The sequence below is a fragment of the Cyprinodon tularosa genome, unplaced genomic scaffold (assembly GCF_016077235.1).
Source record: "Cyprinodon tularosa strain WSP-4 unplaced genomic scaffold, ASM1607723v1 ctg5, whole genome shotgun sequence".
NCBI classification, from domain to species: domain Eukaryota; kingdom Metazoa; phylum Chordata; class Actinopteri; order Cyprinodontiformes; family Cyprinodontidae; genus Cyprinodon; species Cyprinodon tularosa.
The window spans coordinates 226078-245000 of record NW_024039229.1 but is presented as its reverse complement, the minus strand read 5'-3'; the positions used below and the strand labels follow the sequence as shown (position 1 = coordinate 245000).

General features: G+C 39.1%; 1 protein-coding gene across 1 annotated transcript in view; it reads right to left on the bottom strand.

Annotated features, from left to right (window-relative positions):
- dbpa (D site albumin promoter binding protein a) overlaps window positions 1-17227 on the bottom strand; it is a 53559-nt gene extending 36332 nt beyond the window's left edge. The window contains exons 1-3 of the mRNA XM_038302820.1: window positions 16214-17227; window positions 9506-9774; window positions 5977-6175 (exon numbers count right to left, since the gene is read on the bottom strand). Of these exons, the coding sequence (XP_038158748.1) occupies window positions 5977-6175; window positions 9506-9774; window positions 16214-16409 (664 nt within the window). The 5' untranslated portion in view covers window positions 16410-17227. The remainder of the gene's footprint in view (window positions 1-5976; window positions 6176-9505; window positions 9775-16213) is intronic.
- Window positions 17228-18923: the final 1696 nt, after the last annotated feature.

Here is an 18923-nt window from a genome sequence, read left to right as displayed (position 1 = left end):
ATCTATCTATCTATATCTATCCCTATATCTATCTATATCTATCCCTATATCTATCTCTATATCTATATATATCTATATCTATCTATCTATATCTACCAATCTATATCTACCAATCTATATTTACCAATCTATATCTATCTATCTATCTATCTATCTATCTCTATATCTATCTCTATATCTATCTATATCTATCCCTATATCTATCTATATCTATCCCTATATCTATCTATATCTATCCCTATATCTATCTCTATATCTATATATCTATATCTACCAATCTATATCTACCAATCTATCTATCTATCTATCTATCTATCTATCTATCTATCTACCTATCTATCTATCTATATCTATCTCTATCTATCTCTATATCTATCTATATCTATCTCTATCTACCTCTATCTATCTATCTATCTATATCTACCTATCTCTATCTATCTATATCTACCTATCTATCTATCTATCTATCTATTTATATCTATCTATCAATCAATCTATCATCTATCTATCTATCTCTATATCTATCTATATCTATATCTATCTATATCTATCTCTATATCTATCTATATCTATCTCTATATCTATATCTATCTATCTCTATCTATCTATATCTACCAATCTATATCTACCAATCTATATCTACCAATCTATATCTACCTATCTATCTATCTATCTATCTATCTATCTATCTATCTATATCTATCTCTATCTATCTCTATATCTATCTATATCTATCTCTATCTACCTCTATCTATCTATCTATCTATATCTATCTATCTCTATCTATCTATATCTACCTATCTATCTATCTATCTATTTATATCTATCTATCAATCAGTCTATCATCTATCTATCTATCTCTATATCTATCTATATCTATATCTATATCTATCTATATCTATCTCTATATCTATCTATATCTATCTCTATATCTATCTATATCTATCTCTATATCTATATCTATCTATATCTATATCTATCTCTATATCTATCTATATCTATCCCTATATCTATCTATATATATATCTATCTATCTATCTATCTATCTATATCTATCCCTATATCTATCTATATCTATCCCTATATCTATCTCTATATCTATATATATCTATATCTATCTATCTATCTATCTATCTATCTCTATATCTATCTCTATATCTATCTATATCTATCCCTATATCTATCTATATCTATCCCTATATCTATCTATATCTATCCCTATATCTATCTCTATATCTATATATCTATATCTACCAATCTATATCTACCAATCTATCTATCTATCTATCTATCTATCTATCTATCTATCTATCTATCTATCTATCTATCTATCTATCTATCTATCTATCTATCTATCTATCTATCTATCTATCTTCATCAGATGAAAACCTTTCAGGATTCTTTTTAGTCTTTCAGATCAACCCTTAACCTAACCAGTGGGGTAAAGAACCAAACTTCACATTTGATCAAATCAGTAATACTATATCCAGAACACCCTGATGAATAAAACCATGGACAGTAAATGAGGCCCATAGCTTTTACCAACCAGTGACTAGATTTTTTTTTAAACCAACCAATGATCTGGTCTAACAGTGACAGATGATACATGGAGTTTTCACTATGAACAGTTCAATTGTATCCTACTGTTTACCATTCAAATCCCTTTGGGTAATGACACGGTTTGACGTTGGTTTTATTAATTTAATGTCTTATTAAGATGAACAACAGCAGCAGCCACCTGTGGCCCTGAATCAAATTAAAACACAAACACAGCCAATAGACTGAAGAATCAGAAACATCCTCAGAAAAACAAGGCTAGTTAGTGTTTATCAGCAGCGTTTAGGTTTTTGGTTTATCTGAACACTTATGGGCACATTTTCTATTGCTGATTGTTCTATAAATATTGAATTTATTGACATAATTTCAAGCCCCCTCAAATTATGATTTTTTTACGGATTACATTGGGATCCCATCTCCTGGTTAATTGAAACCATTTTACACAAACTCACCACTAAGTTCAGTTTTCAGTTACTGGTTCTGAAAAGCTTGAAGAGGCTTACTATGCTGATAATTATCATTTTCATTAGAGCCTGTTGGCTGTAGAACATAAAAGCAACGACAAAAGAAAAAAAATCTCACATTTTATTGAAATAAACAAATTCTGTAAAAGTTATAGATGGACAATGGAAGGATAAAAAAAAAAAAAAAAAAAAAACATTTTAAAAGAACAGGAGCTTCGCCTGAACGGTAAAGATTTTTCCATACTCTTAATTTTTCCGACATATTCTGAGTTTGAAAAGAAATCCCAGAGCATTCCATAATTTTCCAGTGAGTGTCAGATCCCAGAAATGTGTTAAAGCGATTCTAACACAGAACTCTAAGGCTACATTCACACTGCAGGCCTTAATGCTCAATTCCGATTTTTTTGTGAAATCGGATTTTTTTGCGTGTCCGTTCACACTTCCAAGTATATGCGACTTGTATGTGATCTACTGTGTGAACTGAATGCGTCCAACCGAAGTGTCCCGCATGCGCACTCGAGGACGCGATGACGTCACACGTAGCAAGCGTCCTCAGTGTTTGCGGAAGTAAACATGACTCGTAATACCGCAGCGTATATTGCGTTCTTTAAGTTCTTCTCCAACAGGAGCAGGCACATTACGAACGAAATCTTTTTAAGAAGATCAAAAAGAAAGACCCTCCCCCGGTTCCGGTAAGACCCTTCGAGTTTGGTCTGAATCAAGCTTTCTAAATATGAATTAAGTCAGCAACCTCACTTTCTCTCCATTGACTGCTCTCTGTGTTATCTTCCGCCATGGTTGTTAGTTTTTCCCGCCTCCGCTTAGTAGGACGCAGATTAGTAACGTTTAGTAATATTTGTCAAGTATCAATGACGTGTAGGTCGGATGAATGCGACCTGGCCGTACAGACACAGGTCGCATTTGAAAAGATCAGATACGTATCGGATTCAGGACCACATATCCAAGTGGCCTGGGTCGCATTTGAAAAAATCCGATCTGTGTCGTTCAGACTGTCATAAAAAGATCAGATACAGGTCACATATGGGCAAAAAAATCGGAATTGGGTCACTTCAGGCTGCGGTGTGAACGTAGCCTAAGAGCTTTGGTTTCTCTCAGTGTCTGTTTAACCAGTTTTTAAACAGTTCTTCCCTCATACTGTCATCCTTCTTTTAAAATGTCTACACATCCGGGGAAATTCTACAAAGAGCTGCAGCTTTCTGCCATTTATAAACCATCACGTGTGAAGGGTTAATGATCATATTTAGGTCTCCCAGGACTGAACAAAAGCCAGGATCGTTGGCTTAATAAGAAACAAATTTGTGGATTGAATTAGTAAAAATTGGAAACTGTTGTGTTCTCCAAAGTTCGTGTCAAACTCTACCAAGATGAACCAATAAGCCATAAATATAACAAAAGACGAAAACAGGCTTTTAAAATGACGGTCGGAGAACAACGTCAAACATTTATCGCAGAGAGTCATGATTAGAGTAAAACCACCTGTGGTTGTTGTTAGAACATAGTAAATGTATTTATGTCTGACTTCTCAATGCTTCCAGATAACATCCCAGGCTCTCCATGAACAGATAGAGAAGAATAGAAATGTACGACAGCAGTTTTTTTCATGCCAAACAACCATTTATCAGGTCTAATTAAAGTCCAATCGCAGAGAGCAGCAATAAAGCTACAAGTTACCCCCTTAATCGTCTCTATTTGATATTGTAAATAAAACTTTACGGCAGTTTTGTTTTAACAGCTACTGCAGAAAATCCAACTAACTCAATCATTTTAAAACATTCATTTATTATGAATAGAGATGCACCTTTGCCGTGTTTTTGTGATCCATTCTCATATGATACCTGAGCTGGGCGTACTGACCGAAATCTGATACCAATCCAATTCAGCTGTTAGTCATATATCTTGCCATGTGAGTGAAGGCTTTACCCTATACATAAAACATATTTAAAAAGGTAACAACTTAAGGCGCGGCAGAAGCAGCAAGTTTACATGCAAAGTTAATGGTTGACGTGCGTCAAGGCGCAGCAAAAGGTCCCTCAACGCGTTTTGAGCAGCAGGTGCAGCACGTCTGAGCAGCTGAAGCAGCACGTCGGGAGCGTTTAAGCCTCTGACGCACGTGACGCGCCGCAAACGCACTGCTGCTCGAGATGGAAAAATTGAACTTTTGCTGCTCGACGCGCCGCGCCAACCAATCAGAGAAGCTGATCTGGGAGCTGACAGGGAGAGAGACACAGCGCTGATGACACAGATCGCTATGATCACTCCTCTGAAACTGTTTATTAACATCTAAATTAACTTAAAATGCTGAAAACCTTCCAACAGAATATGTTCGCTTTTATTATCCTGCTGCCTGCAGTTTGGATTATTTTGATGAAAAACACCAACCAGCCGCCACGGTGAACCAAGAGGAGGCAACCTGGCCAGAGGCTGCTGTTGAATGGGATCCTACTGACAGTGTACCGCTGGTAATATTGGCAGGCAGGGTGGTAATCTGGATGAACTGACTGCACTGATTAAGTTTTCAGGTGGATTTTCCCACTTAAAATCATATTAAAACTACTTTATTCCCACTGATCACAGCAAATATAGCTGCAAGGCAAAGAAAGGATAGTGAAGCTCCGCCCAACGTGCGTCAGACGCACTTTTGCACCGCGCAGCCAGAGCAGCAAAGCTGCTTCAGCCGCGCGTCAGAACTAACTGGTACAAGCAGCAAAAATGAAGCAGCAGACGCGATTTTGCTGCTCTTGCTGCGTCCGGTCTGAACGTAGCATTATGTACTTTATATAAGGGCTGGGCAATATAACCTCAAATCAATATCACGATAAATTGGCCGGTTTTAACTCAATAACGATAAATGCATGATAAATGCTTCCGCTCTTCTATCAAAAATAAAGGCATGTGCAGGAAATACAACTGATCTATTTATGATTTATTCATTGAATAAATCTCATTACATATGACTTTCAATTAAATATTAATATCTTGTATGCATTCAGGTTTAAACATTCAACAATGTCTCATTGAACAGGAGAAAAATGTTTCCTCTCTTGCAAACATTTTTGAACAAAGGCAATGGAGCGTTTCGCACATCTCTGAAAGCAACAGCCTGGCTGTGCTGTAGATTGAGTGTGCTACTTTGGGTGTCCCGACAGTTTTCAGACAAACGTTACATTTCTTATTCTTTCGCTCAACATCTGTGGAGTAATTTTTGTTAAACCAAATTGAGTATGCAGTAAGAACAATGTGCATCATTTAAACTCCAACACCTTTACTCAAAACTGGTTTGCCATGAGGCGGCTATGATCAGCAATGAAGCTTAAATAATCATACTTTCAAAAACCTACAAAACAGCAATTGAGTTGATTCCTTCCTGCTATCATCGCAACCTTCACCCCCATAGAGGGGACTAAAACACCTGTTTCAGCCAGGCCAACAATTCCCTCTAACTACCCTCTTTCAGAGAAATAGACAGGTATCAGGTATTAGAGGCTACTAAATAACTCAAATGACCCCCAATTACAAAGGGGCAGACCCGCTGATCCAGTTCAATTTGCATATTTTCTAAGTCAAAACAAAGAGTTTTTGGTCAACTGTATAAAGCCTTGAACTCAATGCTATTTCTGACACTTTGAACTGAAAAAGCTTCCTGGATGGGAAACGAAACGTCTTTAAACTTGGCAACCAGGTCCATTGGACTGTTTCATAATTTTTTTCTTCGAATGACTATGACCAGGATGACTGGGAATCTTAACCAGCATACTTTGGCTGCTGATTGATCTTTTTATTGCGTTTCATTTGACAATTTTGCTGTTCTGAAGATGATTCCAGAAACTTACTAAAGCAACCGAGACAAACTGTAACAGTTAACTAATCCACTGACCAAACTTTAAAATATCACTGAATATTTAAGGAAATTTACAAGAAATTCATCATCACTCACCATTTAGTAACTCTGGTCCTCCCATAATGCTCTGCTGCTGTTGAGGTGGGGGCAGCGGAGCCTGCGGCTGGACAGTCTCCAATCCCAGAAGTGAGGAGGAGGAGGATGAAGAAGACATCGAGGAGGAAGAGGAGGAACAAGGTGGAGGAGAAGTGGGAGGACACTGGGAGCTTTGGTTCGGCACTGCAGACTGGGAGCTCTGAGGAGACGAGACAAAAGAGAAACAAAGTCAGATCTTCAGGAACTCTCTTGGTTTGAAAGTCAGGATTCCTCCAGAGAACAAAACATGAATCTGACCCCTGACTGACATTATTCATTCACTGAGATTTTTAGGATTGATCGATCCATCCACTGCCTCAGCTTATCCAATCAGGTCGGGGGGAGAACTGGTCCAGATCGGAACCTCAGCGTTCACTTCCTTCAGCAACATCCTCCATCTCATCCTGGAGGACCTCAAGGTGTTTCCAGGTCACATGGATGTGTACAGTGGAATCTCTCGAAAGTTCTACTCTTTCCTGGGGTCTCCTTCCAGTGAGACTCACCCAGAGCGGCACTAAGGAGGCTTCCTAATCCGAGGCCTGAACCACGGCCACTTGAGACGTGGAGAATCAGTGGCCCCGCTTTAATCTCCCCCATTATGATGGAGCTTCCTACTCTGTTTCTGAGATTGGGTCCAGCCACCTCCTTGAGGCAGCTTATTGTTTCCAGGATCTGATTTTTTGATTATGATCCATTTCTCATGACCAGGGGTTAATATCAGAAACAGGATGATCTGGTAAACCAAGACCTTTGACTTTGCTTCAGCTTTTTCTTTACCCAAACAAACCGGAGCAACATCTGCATTACTGCAGACAAAGGCCCGGTCCATCTGTCCGTGATCCATTCCATCTTAAAATCCCTCAGGCAGAACCATGACTTTGGACTTAAAGGAGCAGACTCTCACTCTAGCCTCATCACATTCCAGGGAACGCTGAAGGTCATGGCCTAAAGAAGGCACATCATCTAAAGAGATCCTGTTCTTCCCAAAGCAGACGTTCTCTTCTCCACTCCACGCTTGGAGATCCTGTCCACGATAACCACAAAAAGAATCACTGACAAGGGCCAGCCCTTTAGCTTTGGGCTGTAGAATTAAAATCCAGCCAGCTGTCTGCCAGGGGAGAATTTCAGTCCAGACAGACATTTCACCTTGGCCCTCCTTGCCACTAGCTTTTTCCGAATTAGTCAGTTTTCCTGAGGTGTTTTCTATATTTCTGCTGCTATATGTGTAGGCTGATGGAGGACATAAAGAACACTTATCCTCATTCTACTTCATCCTATCTCTATTATTCCATTCTGCAGTATTTGTTAGTTCAATCTCTAATGTTATGCTCTCTCTGCTTTTTCTCATAGTAGCCTAATCTGGTCTGTTCCTGTTTGGCTGTGACTTCATCCTGGAGAGAAATATCAGCTTTTCTGCTTTCATCAACACCTTTGTTTATAAATGTTGGAGCTTGACCTATTTTTTTATGTAGTCCTGTTTCTTTACTGTCACTGACTTTACGTCCTCTCTTTCATCCTCTGACAAGAGAGAATAGGCTTGGATCTCATCTGCCTGGCTGCGTCTTTCCTTGGACGGGGCCACCTTTGGAGCTATTTACCTTTTGTTTATCTGCTTCTTTCTGTATGTCTGCTTCTGTCTCATTGAACCCCTGTCGGCCTCGGCAAAAGGCTGCTCACACAGAGCCTGGTTCTGCTAGAGGTTTTCTCCTGTTAAAAGGGAGATTTCCTCTCCACTGTTGCCACATGCATACTTGGTGTGAGGGATTGCTGAAGAGTCAAACATAATCCAAACTCATCCAGTAGGAGCATGTCTGGCAAGTCAATGACTGTATGCAATCAACTAATTTTCCTTTATAGAATATAAATTATAAACTGAATAGATACCCTGAAGATCCCCAAATGCCCATGTCTACTGGAAGAAAATACTCCAACCTTACCAAAAAAAAGACGTTTTCTAACTGTTATAACTTAAAGGTCAGAGCTGCAACTTTTTCATCAAAGCGATTGTTTTTTCAAAACTAATAATACATCCACAGAACAGCTAGAGTGATACAGAATAAGATCAATAATTTTACTGAGAAAAATAGTATACTATATAAATAAATATTGGTTCATAAAACTTTAATGGGTCCAAAATATATAAATAAATATTTCTTTCTAGTTATAATGCCAACATCGTCACATTATGACTCCAGACATGTAATTAAGTCCTTTAAACCTGGCAGCTAAGTGTTTTATTGACCAGACCATCTGGGTTTATTTCTTAACTATAATGTAAATCCATAAAAATCCTTGTTTATTCCTAAACATTTGGTTAGAAGATCTTCCATTAAAAGGAATCAAGAGTTCTAAGAAAAACTCTTGCCTTTTTTCACACATTATCTCTTCAAACAGTAGCGTCATGTAACAGTCAGCCTCAACCCTCTTTGTTTAACAAAATAAGAAAAACTGTAAAGTTGACCATTGATGGAAAAAGAAGCAGGAAATCAGGAATGACCTCAATTAGGCTCAAAACTGCATATGCTTGGATCAGATCCCGCTACGACACATCGTGACTTCAGGGAAACACTTTGCAGATTTGACAGATAAGTGAGAAAATGTGACACTGCAAAGGATGTTGGCTGTGAACAGCTGCTCCTCCCAGCATGTGATGAGGAAGCTGTAGCTGTGATATACTGTAAAACCATCAGCCTTTGAAACATCATTATTCAGGCTTCTTGGGATTTGAACCTACAGTACTTTAGATTCAACAGAAGAGTCACAGTTATGCTGCAGAAATGTAATGCACGGTTTCTGATCCAACACATCAAACTAAACCGTGAGCAGAATAAACACTAGGAGCTGGTTTGATGAACTAAAGGGAGAGGGACGGAAAGTGTTTCATTGGACGCAGATAAAAGAACAGCAGCCATTAAGCTGTACAAATCTGATTGAAAACCTAACAGATCCTACACAGATGCTATCATCCCATCACAACCTTTGAATGGATTGAAACTGTTTATTCTAACAGCAGTTTGTTAGGATTTTATTTGATTAAAGGAAACCCAATATTTAAAAAAACAAAAATCTAAAGTCCTCAATATCAGCTCATTTACTGTCATCAGTGCTCAAACAATAGGGAAATATCTATTTATTTTTTTGCTTTTATTCAAGTTTTGGGTCTCATCATTTGGCTCATAAAGCTATAACCCCTAGTCTTAGTAAATTGTTTTGGTAATTAAAAGAGTTTGCCATACAAGGCACCTCAAAGCACCAAGCAGGGCCTATGGAAGTGAAACAGGCCCACAGCATCATAGATTAACCACCCTACTTTAGCTGCTTTACCATATATTTATCCTTTTGTTACCAAAAAGTTCAGTTTAATCCTCCTCTGACTATCCAACTTAGTTGTAACAGCAGCATTTACACATTTTGATTAGAAACTTTAATTTACTTCCATGTCAGAAAGCTGAGTTATTTCAGCTCCAATGTTCCTATCTCGTGCTCCTACCTGGGAGGGTATTTGGGCGCTGGTTGAGCTGGGCCCGTTGCTGTGCATCCCCATCCCATTCTCAGTCAGGAACTCCTCCAGGTCCATGTACTGCAGCTGGAAGAGGCCTCCATCACATGGAAGAGTCTTTTCCCACAGCAGAGGACCAAGGAAGGCTGACTGGGAGTTGGGTCGCAGCGAACCGGTGCTTGGGGTTCCTCCTGTCCCGCCGGGCCCTCCATTGTTGATGCCCAGTGTGTCCTCTTCAGAGTCTTGGGGCTTGTCTTTGTCTGAAGGAAACAAGGAAAGGACATTTCATAAAACAGCCTTTTGAAACTGAATGCATTCGACAAGTAAAGGTCAGGAAAATTATTCATTCTCCATTTGACACAACTGAGATTTATTTGATTAAATCAAATCTCAAAATCTGCTCCATTCTGACAAGGTGAGCTAAGTTAAAACTATCAAATGGAAAAAAGTGAAAATTGGTGTAATTAGTCTCTGAATATGTTTAACAGAGGCTTTAATTATGAGCCAGAGGTCTGATTATCTCCTCCACTGAGATCTAATTAGCTTTTTTCCTCTTAAATTGCCCTCTAACTACGATGTGCAATGAGTAGCTGATGTTTCTATTAAACACCAAATAAAAGCCCGTCAAAGCAATGCAGGGAAATGTCATTTCATTTTACAGTTTCATCTTTCCTTAAACAGAACAGCTTTAGTTGCAGTAAGAGAGCTTACCAAAACCATATCAAAGATCATAACAGGGCCCGTTATTAAAAAAAAAGAAAACAGAGCACTCAACAGGTTTGATCTCTAGGTGGGCTGAATGCAGCGATGACACATTAACGCACACCACTAAGCCTGTTCAACTAAAAATAATCAAACCAACATGATCTAAACAAATTCTGCACTTGGAAAGAGATTATAAGTTTATTTATTTTGGATGAAAATAATAAAAATGTTGCTTATTAATAATAATATTTGAACTATATTGATCTCACATCGGAGAAATTTGCCTCTGCATGTACCCATCCCCTTGGGGAGCAGTGGGCTGCCATTGTGCAGTGCTCAGGGAGCAGTGTGGGGTTAAGGGTCTTGCTAAGGAAACCCAGAGTTGAGGCTGTGGGGATCGAAGCACTGCTTTAACCACTAGGCCAACAATCCCCCATAAAGAGGACAAAAAACAATTTTGTTCCAAAAATGAAAAAGGTCACCTATTCAGCGTTATGTTCAGTCACCAGATGCAGATAATAATAAACATATTAGCAATTATTTATTCTGCAAAGTAAGTCATTGCAGCATTGCTAGAAAATTCAGGCCTAAAATGTTTGTTTTTCTCTCAAAAGGCTGCAGGAGATTTGAAAATGACAGCTGCCTTTGCACAAAATCTCGTTCTCTGTCCATGGTCCTGAAACAACAGGGATTATATAGAATGTATGAATCTAAGTTTCAAAAATGAAATAATGTTAGAATACTGATAGATGCTGTTTCCTTAAATTGAACCAAAATGTGATTCTACCATTTTATGGTTTTGAAAGATCAAAGAAACTGGGTCATTTCACCATTTTTATTTATTCATCTGTTTCTCCAAATAAATGTGTTTGCTTTCCAGCTTAATTATACAGACAGATGCTAAAATATATGTGAGAAAGTTGGAAAAACTCTTGTACTCTGGCGTACATTTTTCTGCAGACATTCTGCAACTAATAAGATGAAAAGGATTAGAAAATCCAGCTGCAGAGAAATGTGCTGCCAATCATGTTTTCTTTTTTCCTTTTTCTCTCTTTGCATAAAGCACTAAGCTGTAATCATTAAAAAGGCATCTAAAAATAAATTTGACCTGCCTTAAACTCTGACCCATGGGGGCTAACCGCATCAATAAATCATTCTCACAAAAAAAGGAAATCCTTCACATTTACACATGAATGGCAATTAAAACGAGTCAGTAAATAAAGAGCTGCATGAATGATGTCAAACAAGGACTCTGAGCTACTATTATCCTACAGAAAGACAATGTCACATTGAATAAATAGTTTATAAAGCTTGACAAAAATATAGAATATTTGGTGAATCATTAGATGTAAGGAGAGTGGAGCAGCATAACGTGCATCTGTGTAAATCCACAGTTTCTAGAAATGTCTGGCATTTATGATCCTGTTAAAATTCTAATGTAGCATTTTAACTTTACTACAAGCAAATGTCTAAATCTGTCAAGCTACTGCAGCTCCCCAGGCTTTTTAGTTTTTTTTTTTTTATGGGGGGGTTAAAAAGGCCACCAAAGGCCTTGAGAAAAGTTCAAAGCAAACAAAAACAACTGACAGGCAAATAGTGTTCAGTGCTGTTCAGGTCTGCTTTACTGGCATACAAGGTTGCATGTCATCACCATCAGAGGTGTGATTAACAATTTATATGAGGAAGTTATTTATAGTAGCAGATGTCTTTAAAGGAACCCTACAGTCTCTAACTCTGTGGTGTAAAGTCCCAGGATGGGGGTGCAGGAACTACGAAGCACCTGCTGATCCTGCTGCTGTTTGTTACTTTATTATTGTTATTCTTAAATTTCTTTGGTCTAAAAACTGAGCCTTAATTTAGTGCAAGCAAACAAAGCACACTACCACCATGATTTCGAATGTATGCTACTCTTTAACTGTGGTTTTATGGTAAATTTGGCTGAATGATTCACCCCAAAAGTCAAAATTGCGATTTTTTTTTCAACCAATATTGTGATTTTATTTTAACTTCACTGTTAATCTTGCATTCGGACTGAATTCTGTCAAGATTTCATCTTGTCCCACTCCAGCTTTGGTTTCCTTCATGACTGGCCAACCCAAAACAGATTAAGCTTTAAGTTACGTTATATAGCTTTGATGAAAGTAAGAGCTGCCGAGCCCACATCCGAGCCCAAATAGACATGGCAGCGCAGGAGGGCACTAGCGTAGCTTGTGCTATTACACCTGATTTATCAGAATCCATGATTTCATCTTTGAAAGAGGAACGGCAAGAGCGTAAAAATTGAATTTGTTGTGGTTTCTCAGGGCCTCTGCTGCTACTTCACTTGTTACTTTGATTGGCTAAAACTAAACTTAGGCGGGCACTAGGTGTCACTTTACCCGATTAGTTCCAAAGGTTCTGAGGAACAGCCCACCTTTCACCACAGAGATTGGATCAGATAAGTCCCAGATTATTAATGTGTAGAACTCAACCTGAGTCTTACACATGATCCACTTGCTAGCCAGGTTACTTTACTGTTACCTTAGTGTGAAAAAGTTTCTAATTCTACTTGTTTGAATGCATCTGTAATGCTAACAGTCACTCTTCTTTCTTATGCTGCAGCAAACTAACTTTCTGCATAAGAGAAAAATCAGTGTTTTTTTCCTGTTAAATGTTACTACTGTTACTACTATTTACTGCTGTTAAATGTTATGTGGCAAAATAAGGTGTCTCTGGGTTTTGGTGAATAGTGATTGTTTTGCAAATGCAGTTAATTCCCCAGTCCATAAACCAAGTCCTTATTTCTGAGCAGTAAAATAATGGGAACACCAGGGAAAATTCTTGTATTGAGAAAAAAAAAACAATTTTTTTTAGTAGTTGTTTTTCAGTTTTTGGTAACATCCAACCCAAAAATATCAACAGAGTTTGTAAAGTAATAAAAGTTGGTTAGGATTATTATTTTCTTGTGAATGATCAGAAATTATTTTGAAAACATGCACTCATTTGGTCTCCTACAGCCCTTTAAAGCTTCATCGCTTCAGAATGTGATTTGTTTCCTTCTGGAACGATTTGCTGTTCAAAACGTTTAAGTCATTTCTGCACAGCTGCAGCACATTGTGCTCTGTAGGAGGTCAGGGTCCCTTCACACGAAACGCTTTAATAGTTGAAAGAACGAAGTTACAAACAGTGGTAGCCTCAATAAACAGCAATAATATAGGTGCAGTTGCAAGGTTAGAAAATAATGAGAAGCAAACATTACGCAAAGTCATCAAATATCATCTATAAGGTGTCAACAGGATATGAATCACAGCTACTGAGCAGGAATGCATGGTAGGAGTATGTGTAAAGTACCACTGTTCAATTTACAGAAGGGGACACTGAACTGCAGTGGACAAGAAATTAAAGTGCATCAGTAGTTGAAATGAGTGCAGTAAGGCAGAAAGAGAGGGTTAGAGAATGGAGAGATGGATGGCTTGTATACGACTCAGACATTCAAGAGAAGAGACTTAGAAAACAAGAAAGACGGAAGAGATGAATGACTTTGGAAAGAGGAGCCACAGTGAGGAAGACAGAAAAGAGGAAAACAAACCCTGAGAACATGTAAATGAGCAGAGGGACTCTGAGGGAGTGAAACACAGAGGGATCGGACGAGAAGAGAGCAAGACGGTGAAAAAAACTCAAAGATGTGAGAGAGATGGAGAGAGAGAGGGAGAGGAACGTGTGAGATGGAGTGGGTGTTTGCGAAGGCGTCAAACAAAGCTAGCGAAGGGGGGGTACAGGAGGGTGAAGGAGAAGTATCCACTCTAACCGGAGAAAGGGGAAAGGCAACAAGAACCAGAGGCAAACTGGATAAAAAAAAAAAAAAAAAATCCCTCCTCAGTTTTACCCCTGAATGCACCAGCTATCAGCAGAGAATACGGTGCGGGCTGACAGCTAGAGTAGAGGGAACCTTTGAGATGCTTTCTGGCTCCTCGGAGAGCCTGTCAGCTGTGCTCACTATCATCCTCCCCCTCATGCACAGCGGGGAAAATATCAGGAGGAAAGAGCGGCAGCTCCACCAACAAACCAGGAGGGGTCGCCAAATCGCAGTGTCCAACTTTTCTTGGCCTCTCTGTTTGTTTTTCTCCTCAGTGTGTGCCCTCAAGTGTTCTCTCTTCTTTAAATGACTTGTTTTGCTCCAAAAAAGACAGGTGTTTGGTTGAGCTTGAAATAAAATCCAAATTGTGTTGTTTTAAAAGACCTGAGATGTTTTCAAGTCAAGTTTAAGGAATCATCTGGGGGAAAATCAATGTAAATTAGGGCTTTAAAAACCCACAGTATCAGGTGTCTGGGTGCATGTAGCAGCAGTTTCTACAGCCGGACAGGAAGAAGAGTCGGCCTGGTTAATATTTTGTCCTGGCAGCTGGTGGACGGGAAACTATGCAATTCCTTTCCTCAAGCTTTGTTTACACAGTCTGAAGAATCAGACTCAACAGAAGCAATCACTCTTTGGTTCTCTGCTCTAAATCGGTACATTTCACCACTAAATGCAAAACAAACGTTTAAAAAAACAAACAAAAATAATCCAGCAGGCCTGCAGAAGGAGGGCTGGAGGGAAACCGGTGTACATGTGAGTTTGTTGAGTAAGCAGCTCCTCTGTATTTTACAATCACACATACCCACTCAGTCACATGCAAACACACATGAATAATCCCTTAAAATATTCCTGTGAGAGGCTCTGTAATGATTAATATCTGTTTGCTTTCCAGATCAGGACTCAACCATTCAACCGGGTGATTGTTTTCTAAATCTGCAAAGAATATTGACAAAAGGTCAGATCCCAAAACATGTTATTTTAATATTTTTCCTTAATAAAAAAAAGCAGCAAGTTCTCACTTTAAAGAAGCCTGATTATGAATAAAGTGAATAAAACATGAGCCAATGCATCAAGGTTTCTGTCTCCTCATTTAAAATCTCCAAGCTTTCTGCAGGGGAGTCAAATGTGCACTAAAAAAGGAGACCACATAATTTTGTTTCAATAAAGCATGTTAGTTTGTAAATAGGATTTGTAGCCATGGTTAATTCTAACAACGTTACCTGAAAATAAGTAGAAATAATTTAACATCACTTAATTTTTGTTGAGAAGAAAACAGGAACTGCTTATTTTTCACACTTGCAATGGGCAGATGATAAAATATCTGAGCTATTTTGGCCTGGAACAACCAAAATTAATCAATACATAGATATGTTTTGGAAATGCGTGTTAAGATAACAGAAACAATTCAAACGCACCCTTTACAGCACAATTTACACATCTCCTCCTACTGACACATAAAGAATCCATACATGGTATTTTACTATAACAATAACTCCATTGTTGAAACTACAGTAACTCAGAGGGGACAGAATTAATAATTTACTCAACTAATCTACAGCTTACTGCTCTCCCCTGGTTATAACTGAGGTTTTCCAAAAGACTTGGATCCCTGACCTCAAGTTCAAGTGCGGACTCAAGTCTCAATGAGGGTTTGATGGCAGCATTAGAGCTAAAATCAAATCTGCAAACAGTTTTTACCAACCAAAATGACAGAAAGGTGTGCTCCTTTATTCTGATCTAAGGCAAATGTTGCTAGAACAGCCCTCAGGGTAGAGGTTTACATCCCACTAGCTTAGAATGAATTCAAAATTGTTCTATAAAGGTTTATTTCTCCATGAAGAACAGATCAGCAAAGCAATATTATCCTTAAAGTGTTTGTCTACTCCAGACAAATGTCCATAAATTTTCAAAAATGAATCAGTTACTGCAATAAAAACAGTTTTGTGCAAATTGGGATCCGGGTAAATGTATTCAAATCCAAAAATATCCAATGCGCACCCCCTAAACATGTTATTATTCATTTATTACTGTGCATTCAGGCATCACTGTGTTGGAAAGGGTTCTTCCTTTTATCTCTGCACTGACTGCCCTGACTGAGGGGTTTCCCTTTAAGAACCTGCAGGAACCCCTCCTCTGCTCATACACGTGCACCAACTCACCCTTCATCTCGCAACAGTCCTTGGTGACCCTCTGGTCGGCCTTGATTGGCAGCTGGAGCAGGGACTTCAAGTTGGTCATGGAGGTCAGGTGTCCGCCTTGGGGGCCACTTCCAGCAGGGTTGCTGGCCCCAAACTGCGGGCTGGCGGCCCCTGCAGGTAGATCCGGCGGCAGGAGCTGCGTAAGAGGCCTTGACATAACTTTTGGAAAGGGGGGGGAATGATGAAGAGGAGGAGAAGGGGGGAGGTGAAGTGGAGTAAAGCGCAGAGTTGAAGCTCAATATCAAAATGATTCACCTGGAGATTGTAGTTAACGCGCGCGCAGTTAAAAAATAAAATAAAATCAGGTGCGCGGACAGGTGAGGCGTGCGTGAGATTACCACTAAAACCCCGCTTTCCTTTAGCTCATGCAATATAATAAAAATATGCAACAGAGGTGGGGGTTTATTTCCAAAATGGCAGCATGTTGAGCAGGTTTAATTCATCCCTCAGGAGTTGCTACCGCCGCTTTTCTCTGGAAACAAACAGCGCTGCACTTCTGAGCGACTGATCCAAGTCCTGTTTAAAGGTGTGGAAATAAAACCGGTCCAGCTCTGCTGTCAGTCCCACAGGCTGCAAAGATTCAGCAGCAAACAGTCAGAGTATTAATAAAAGCGGAGAGGAAGGCTCCTGACTGTAGTCCAATGTACCGAGCAGATGATTAGAATCAGCAAAATGAAAGAATCTGCGGAGGGAAGTCTCCAAGTTGGAATGATCCACCAGATCTCAGGCTGAATATGGCAGAAATGATCCAATCAAAAAAATAAAAAGATTCCCCCAAAAAGAAAAAAAAGAATAAAATCCAGCAGTGGTGAGAGCCAGCTAGATGATGGCTCTTATTTTCCTTTCCCTCGCGCGCTCCCTCCCTCTCTTACCTTCACGCGCGCGCACACTCGCGCATTTTTTCTTGGTTTTCGCTTTTCTCCCTCCGCCTGTCAGCTGGAACCAACACGGGCCGCTCGCATCACGTCACGGCTCACGGGGGAAAGGAGCTCGGAGGCATGGATCGTTTGCATACTTGACCACGCCCACAAATTAAAGTCACGCCCCCAGATCTACTTCATATTCATTATATATTTGACTGTGGTGCCTTCACGTACACTGAAAAGGTGGAAATTAAGAGTTTCACCTGTCTGGGAGAGAATTATTCTTCTTTATTTGTATTCATTATTCAGTGAAGGTATTCATATTTTTTTTTTATTATTATTATTTTAACAATTTCAACATTTTACATCCTTTAAATTTTGCTTTTCTTTTTTAAAACTTTACCAAAGAAATGACATAAACATATTGTGTATATATTCATTGGCTACTTCATTACTTGACTTATTTCCAGTGATATTATCAAAAAATGATTTCTTATTGGACAAAATTAAAGCAGCAACAACTGGAAATATGTCAATACATCAGTTGAAGATACATTAAAAAAACACCACACTGGATAAGTCCATTTGCTGCACTTGTGCAGAAATATCCAAACAAGCAGCAGTAAATAATTTGAAACAAAAGGCAGGAAGAGCAGTGTGCCAACTTAGCTCTTTTGTCGCTATATTTAACAACTTTTCAGACCCCTCTAGCGCTTTTATTACAAAAAAGCACTTGGAGCCATATCTTGCAACTTTTTTCTGCTACTGGAGACTTTGGTGATAACATATAAAAGCACCGAACTCTGCTCTCCAGAGCAAGTAGATCCGTTACCCTGCCTCCTGCTCTCCTCTATCCTGTCTACGGTCATGATTCATGCAGCTATTAATTCATTTAAATGAAAAATGGAGAATAGATAAGCAGATCATGGCTTGTCTATAGTGGAAAAAAGGGCTCTGTTCTTTACTTTTGCTGTCGTCTTTTTGGAAACACAAGAAGGAGCAATCAGCTTAGTTAGAATGGGCTTAGTGATTGGAAAATCATTGATTCCTTTTAAGACAGCATGAAAAGTCAGCTGAGCACAAAGAAGGGACAAAAGCAAACATAGAAAGGAAAACAGTATTAATTAATAATGTATGTCTATTCTATAAAATAAATTCTTCATCTGTATAATGGGTCTCCTTGTGTGTTGTCTTCTCAATGCAGAGGGCCCTCTGCCTGTCTTTTCCTAGGGCCCCAAATTTCCTAAATCCGCCCCTGATCAGGCCTGTACAATGAGGTTCCTAGACCAAAGCCTCTCCTTAAAAAAACGAACACGGCAGCTTGTTTGTAGTTTAACATAAGGCTCCTTCAGGACTCATAAGACTCATAAGAAGCAAAGTTGGCTGGTCTGAAGAGATAAAGACTGAACTTTTTGCCAGGAGTCATATTTGGAGGAAACCATGGAACATCTCATCATCAGGTCAATACAGTGAAGCATGGTGGTGGCAACATCATGCTGTGGGATATTTTTCAGTGGCAGGAACTGCTAGGAAAAAAAGAAAAGAGGGGGAAATGAATGCAGCAATGAAAACAGCAAATCTTGGATGAAATCCAATGAGCTCTGATCCTCATCTTGGTCATCTACCCAAAGCACATAGCCAAGAACTCCAAGAAGTGGATCAGAAAGACTTTGTGGATGAAAGGGTGGAACCAGAGTCCAGACCTGCATGGACTTGAGCCTCTGAATGATTTGAAAATGGCGGAACATACATCTCCAAACAAACCTGATGAAGCTGAGATGTTCGGCAAAAAAAAAAAATAGGCAAAG